The sequence below is a fragment of the Haplochromis burtoni genome, unplaced genomic scaffold (genome assembly GCF_018398535.1).
Source record: "Haplochromis burtoni strain Fernald_Lab_line unplaced genomic scaffold, NCSU_Asbu1 Contig_228, whole genome shotgun sequence".
NCBI classification, from domain to species: domain Eukaryota; kingdom Metazoa; phylum Chordata; class Actinopteri; order Cichliformes; family Cichlidae; genus Haplochromis; species Haplochromis burtoni.
The window spans coordinates 274,074-281,020 of record NW_024582589.1 but is presented as its reverse complement, the minus strand read 5'-3'; the positions used below and the strand labels follow the sequence as shown (position 1 = coordinate 281,020).

The 6,947-nt window shown below is 45.8% G+C and overlaps 1 protein-coding gene across 1 annotated transcript in view; it reads right to left on the bottom strand.

Annotated features, from left to right (window-relative positions):
• The window catches only part of phldb1b (pleckstrin homology-like domain, family B, member 1b), a gene marked incomplete in the record, with an annotated part of 91,191 nt that extends 84,730 nt beyond the window's left edge, over positions 1 to 6,461 (bottom strand). The window contains 3 exon segments of the mRNA XM_042226794.1: positions 1,735 to 1,858; positions 6,145 to 6,246; positions 6,392 to 6,461. Coding sequence (XP_042082728.1) covers positions 1,735 to 1,858; positions 6,145 to 6,246; positions 6,392 to 6,445 — 280 coding nt within the window.
• Positions 6,462 to 6,947: the final 486 nt, after the last annotated feature.

Here is a 6,947-nt window from a genome sequence, read left to right as displayed (position 1 = left end):
AAGGCACCCAAAGCGCTTTACAATGCCACTATTCATCACTCTCACATTCAACACTGGTGGAGGCAGCTACAGTTGTAGCCACAGCTGCCCTGGGGCAGACTGACAGAAGCGAGGCTGCCATATCGCGCCATCGGCCCCTCTGGCCAACACCAGTAGGGGTAGGGTGAAGTGTCTTGCCCAGGACACAACGACCAGGACAGAGAGCCCAGGGATCGAACCGGCGACAGATGCGATTCCCAACCCCTCGAGCCACAGTCATATGTGACCACCTTTATTCTTAGGCAGCTTTACTTCAGCTAGTCTCCAGGGACAGTTCATAGGAGGACATGCTATCTGTCCAACAATCCCACCCTGCTCCAGTATTTTAGACCTTTTTCATTCTGACTCTTCAGTCTATCAGACCTGCTGATTTTCAGTCCAGCTCATGTGTAATTTGGCATCCCTTTATCCATCCATCCATTCGCTTAGCCTCTTCAGGGTTGTGGGGTTGCTGGAGCCTATCCTAGCTGTCATAGGGCGAGAGGCGGGGTACACCCTGGACAGGTCGCCAGTCTGTTGCCATTCACTCCCACATTCACACCTATGGGCAATTTGGAGCTATCGCAGGGATCCCTCTTATCCCTGTTTGACAGCCATCCTCTGATCACGAGTGTTTCTGATGAGGCTTCAGTTCATGGGTCATCTGAAGGGTCAGCTGTATCTCTCACATCCTGGACTTTTCCTGTTTCTTCTTCTTTCTTGTTTAAGATGATAACTTTCCAAAACTGTTCATCTGCTCCAGGCAGATTTTTTAGCCCTGTAGCTTCTTCTTTTTGGGTACGCATCCTGATATATACCAAGTGTTTATCTAATTATTCTTTACCTTGTTGGTGTAAAACAAACTGCTAAAGTATGTAAAGATACAGCTTCTTGTCTTTAATGTGTAGACACAACTCAGGCTCATAGTCAGAGTGCAACTAGTGTCATAAAATTAAAGTAATGGCTAACTGGTGCTTTCTATTATTACGTGGAGTCAATTAATAGCCAGAACTGAAAAACTGAAATAGAGTCCAGGAAAATAAAAAATGTCACCAAACTCATCTTTAATATTTCAATTTATTTTCTCAGAGTCGGGCAGAAATGCTGTCCACACACACACACACACACACACACACACACACACACACACACAGACACACACACACAACACACAGCACACACACACACACAACACACACACACACACACACACACACACACACACACACACACACACACACAGACACACACACGACACACACACACACAGCTCTGTGCTGTGGTTCACCCTAAATCCAGACTGGAATATCTCCAGGATCTGTCTATCATTGAGAAAATCAGTAATCTGAGTAAAAACAAGTTTTTCTAAAATTGTACTTAAAATGGTGAGTTGGCTACAGGTCTGTAGTTTTTAAAATCATTACAATCCAAACTGCTCTTCTTCAGAAGGGGCCTCAGCACCGCCGTTTTACAGGCAGCAAGGAAGACACCCAACTGAAGAGAGCAGTTCATCATGTGTAAAAGCTCAGCTTCTATGGGAATGTGGCATTAACGCTACATCAGTGAAGAAAACCAGTTCTTTATGAACCAAACAAACATAAAGTTAGTGACCACAGCCTGACGACGATGGCTGCACCTCTGCACACCTGCTGTTCAGGTACCCTTTACTCCCACTGCTAACTAATGTGACGGTTGGTGTTAAGGCAGTGCTCTCACCCTCAGGCAGGGGCAGCAGGGTGATGGCTGTGCTCAGTCGTCCACTCCCCAAGCTCACCAAGTGGGGGCGCTCTGCTTGGAACTTCAGCCCCTTTCCAGTCTCGATCAGGTCCAGCGGGGTGCTCTGCAGACAAACATTAACAGTGTGTGATGACTGTTTTTGGCACATTAAATAAACATCAGTCATGTCATTTAAAAGCATGTTCTTCGCCTCATGCTGCATGTTCTCTATCGCAAGAAGGGATTCTGATTGGCTGCTAGAGGTGTAATTAATTATACAAAATGCCATTACCATTCCATCTTTGAAGCGTCGGTATGTGTGGGCATGTGAAAGCACGGCAGCGTGCTGTGTTAGCCTGACAGAGCCGACCGTCTACCTCTGAACCCGAGGAGGTCACGCCGTGGCGTGTGTGTGGATGATAAAGTGCTGTGAGTGGGACCTAACGGGAGATTGTTTCTCGTCCATTAGTCAAACTAATTGGTTTTGCACGTCACATAAAAGCACAGACGTGCAGCATCACAGGGGGCGGCCACAGAGGAGAGATGGCTCTTTTTGTTGCTTCACTCAGAGCCACAGAGGAGGCTGCTGTGGCTGTTTACATCATCCTCTGAGGGAGGTGTGCGCGTCGTCTTCCCCTCACAGCTCAGGCTGAAGCGGCTCCGTGCGCTCAGCTCGGCGAGGGGGAAGGGACGTCACCATGGCAACAGCGCTCCACAATTAAGAAACACGAAGCTCCTGGAGGGCGTTTGGCGAGCAAACCTGTGATGAGCACTTCAGCGCAGCGCAAAGTGTCTTCTGCTCTGTAATCGTTAGCAGCACGGAGGCCTGACTGAGAGGCAGGAAAGCGCTCTGCTGACCTCCCAGGCTCGATAGACGAGTTCTCACGGGACAAACCGAAGCTGTTGCGTGGAGCTCTTAGCTCGAGTTTTTCTGACAAACTCCCATGATGGAGAACTTCCTGCTCTGGTTCCCACGCTTTCTCACTGGTGACCCTGTGCATGGATAAAAATTCAGGTCCTGCTTTGTTTGTAGTGGTCAAAATATTTGATGCACTGTTTGTTTAAAAGCATCTTTATTTCCCATTGGCTCATACATGTTCACGAAGGCCTGTGCAGAAGGATGTGCGGCTGTTTGGCACTATGTTTCTGTTCCAGTGTCATGATCAGCCTCGTGCACAGGAGCTGTAAATCTCGTAAGCGTCCCCGCCTGACATTCTTCTTCTCTTTGCTGTTACTTTGTCTTATTTTGGTAAATTGAACATTTTTCACTTCCTGCCTGTGTGTGTTTCCACTGTGTTCATTAGTTCATCCCAAACCTAATTACTTCTTTTCGTGAACTACATGTGACTGCATGAAACTGTGGGAGAAGTGATTAAGTGCATGGAAGCTGATGTTGGGCAAAGCCAGCACATCATGCTTTCATGATTGAACACATTAACTTGTCTGAATGAGTGTCGGTCCACAACACTGTCCTTCACTGCACACAGAGTTAGTTTGAAGTCCCAGACACTGGGACTGCTCCACCTGTGCTCCACCTGTGCTGACAGGCAGCGTCTGACGTTGTTTTCACGGCTCTGTGGCAGCTCCAGTGTTGAAGGAGCTGCAGGAGTGTGGAGGCATTTACTGGCATTGATTTGCATTTTCAAACACTGCTGTGTCTGCATCTTTGTGTCCCACTTATGAGGCTGTGTGTTGTTTTTTTCATTCTCAGGATGAGACGAGTGACTCGCCGTCCTCTCGGCTGGTTAGCTAGTCGGGCGTGTCCTGATAGGATTATCTGATGGCGGGGGTCGGTGAGTAGAGTGGGGTCAAGTCTAAGAGGATTGCTGAGATAGAGGGCATCTTGCTTACGGCACTGGGAGAGCTTATACTGGGAGTGATGGGATGAGAGGGGTGGAGTCTGCAAGATGGCTTATCTGCTGTGTGCTGCTGCTCCCATGTGGAGCTCTCAGCTTCCTGCCTGCATGTGCAGGACACACGGTGATGTAATCTAAGAAGCAAATATGTACTTCGTCTGTACATTAGTGAAGCTGTTGTGAGGTACCGCTGCTATCAGCTCATTATATGGTCACATGTTTATTTGGGGGATTTTAAATGGATAATCTTGTTTACGTCTCTTTGACTTATTGATTTCTTTACTGCTGTTGAAGAGATGAATTCACTACAGGATCACTTTGTCACAGCAAATTCAACTAAAAATGACAAATCAAAAAAGTATCATCAGATGTTGGATTAAACTCATAAAATCTCTCTCAGCTCAACTTAAATAGCAGAAAAACATTTTTTCAACGGTGTTCAAAATATTGTTTCCTGGTTTTTGCTCATTTTTCTGTGAATTAACAGAATTAATTATTGTAGAAATGTGGAGACTAATGCCAACTTGTCTGAAAGGACAGTTCGGTTTCATTTCATTGCCGTGTCCTCTTGGAGTGATGATGAACGGTCCTGCACATAGTGGCTGCAGCCTCTGCAGGCGTCTCTGTGAAACACCAATGCAGGACCTCAGAGCGCACAGGGAGAGTGCTGGGAGTTGTAAACTTTGGAAAAACCAAGACTCAGAGATTTGTTTCCTGCTTTGACTTCTTTGTTTCCTCTCCAGCAACCAAGCAGTCATTTGCACTCATCAGCTTTGTTGCAGAGACTTTAAGGAAAGAGGAGTCACACCGTGCTAATATCAGGCTGACATCCCCCAAACCAGGAAGTGAAATTCAGAAGTATAAGAAGCTGTTTTGCACAGGTGGGTGACATCGGCCCAGCAGCAATCTGCTGCTCAGTTTGACTGAAATATCTACTGTGACGACTGTTTAAACAGAGATCGGCGTTCACGCTGCTGTGCTGAGCTGGGTGCTTTTGAAGAAATAAGAAATGAGTTTCTTGGTGGATGCTCACATTAAACATAACCAAAGTTTGAAATAATGTACAAATAACTTGGAGCCAAAAGCTCAGCCTTACACTGCTCATGGATCTTTATGATGTCATAGAGAGCAGATATGAGGGGCAGCAGCCAGGCCCAGTGTGAGCTACATGAGGAGTACTTTGAATGTCAAAGCTACTGAAAAGATCTGCAGATGAAGACGAGTTCCCTTTAAACATCCTTTAAACATCTTTAAACATCCCTTTAAACATCTTTAAACGTCTGCGGAGCACGTCTGCAGGAATCACTGAAGTTTCATCTCTAACTGGATATATGCACAGAAAAAAAGGAAAGAAGAACACCCCCCCCCCTCCTTAATGCCTGCAGGATTTTTAGAAGCAGCAGGTGTGAAGCACAGACATCTAATCTGCGAGTCTGTCTAATTACTGCTTTACCCGCGCCAACATATGTGCTGCTGGAGCCGACCTCAGTGACACGGCAGCCTCTGTGCTTACGCTCCGTGGAGTCTCCATGCCAGGACACCGTCCCATCGCCCAGTGTGCCGACATTCAACATCAGAGGACGTCAGACGACGAGAGCGCCCTCTGTGTGTTTTTAAGAAGCTGCCACGTCTAGAAGAACGGTGTCCCAGGCCACATTACAAAGACTCCGACTCTAAACGGTCTCAATGCATCTCTGGCCTTAACAGCGACTAATAAATATGGCTAAATGAAGACTTTGTTCAGCAAGTGATCGCATCTAAAAAAATGGCACTGAGGCTGTATGGTGTAATCTAATTACTAATTAAATGATTATGTTCTTGTGCTTCAAGTTCTTCAAAAACAAAAACAGTCTTTAATGCTCCCTGGAGCTACAGGACACAAATGTGCTCATTCAAAACTATCAAGTGTTTGGACTCTTCATGCTCACTCCTGTAATTATTGACCTTATTATTGACATCCTCACCAAAAAACACAGTCCAACTCGTTATGGCACAGCTGAACCCTGAGCACAGCGCTATGAATGATGCATAAATGACATGGGTTTGCCTCTGTTACTTCTTTGTATGTTAGAAGCCCCAGTGATGGATACTGCGTTACTGTTTAGTCTCCGATCGGTGCGCTATTTGAAGTCGTGCAGTGATGTGAAGTAAGGACTTCCCACAGGTGTGTTAAACCTAAAGTAACGAGCCCGTTTTATGACGTACAGATATTCGTGTAAAACTGTATGGAGTGAAAGGAAACAGTTGTCAGAAAAAACTACTCAAGTAAAGTACAGATTAAAAACAAAGTTCTACTCTGCACTTGCACTTATTTCCCAGCTCTGGTTGTTTGTGGTTGGATGCTGTGGAGCTCCTACTGTAGGTCACAATGATAACACTGGATCTCAAGGTTAGTGTGGAGGTAAGGCGTCTACTTCTGTCTAACGTGCATGACACTGAATGAACCAATGAACAAAAATAAAACTCTGACTGACTCTTATTTCCATCTCACAGCACACACACACACACACACACACACACACACACACACACACACACACACACACACACATACCTGTAACACCTGGTGAGTTTGCCGTCCACACTCCGGCATGTTCCTGTTCAGGCGGTCCATATCCACTGAGCTGTCCACGGCTCCCTGCGACACATGAAGATCCTGAAAGAGGAAATGAGAACATGAGTAACAAACGTCGTCACGGCTGAGCTCATTTCTCAAACGTTAAAAAAAAGGGAAAAACATTTCTGTTTTTGGAGTCCATGTCTAAGTAAAAGCTAAAAGCTTAAAAAGGTCCCAGACTCACTTTGTTTCCACTACAGTTCATGAAAGTCTGAGCGTGCGTGTCGGGAATCCCCATCCCAACTCTGCCCCCACACTAATTCCTCTATAGGTGTGATTCATACTGTCACCACACACACAAACCACACAACACACACACACACAACACACACACACACACACACACACACACACACACACACACACACACACACACACACACACACCAGATGGTAACAGATGGTTTAAACACACACATTTAAACCTCTTGACACATTGACTGGAAATCTCCTCAAACACACACTCATCACATATTATTCACGTCATTTTTGGGGTATTTCCATCAAGTCAGCACAGGATGGATGTGTATAAATAACGCTCCATGTCTATATTAGTATATGTGTTAGACACTGAAGTCATTATGTGAGAAGCACAGAAAACCACACAGGAAAGGTTAGAAAACACATAATTATCCCAGAGTCTACAGAGCCAACCAGAGTCGTATGCAAGCCTAAAATGTTGTGCGTGATACGCTCTGCCTTCAGGATAACAAAGCACTGCTGCATTATCAGCGTGTTTGC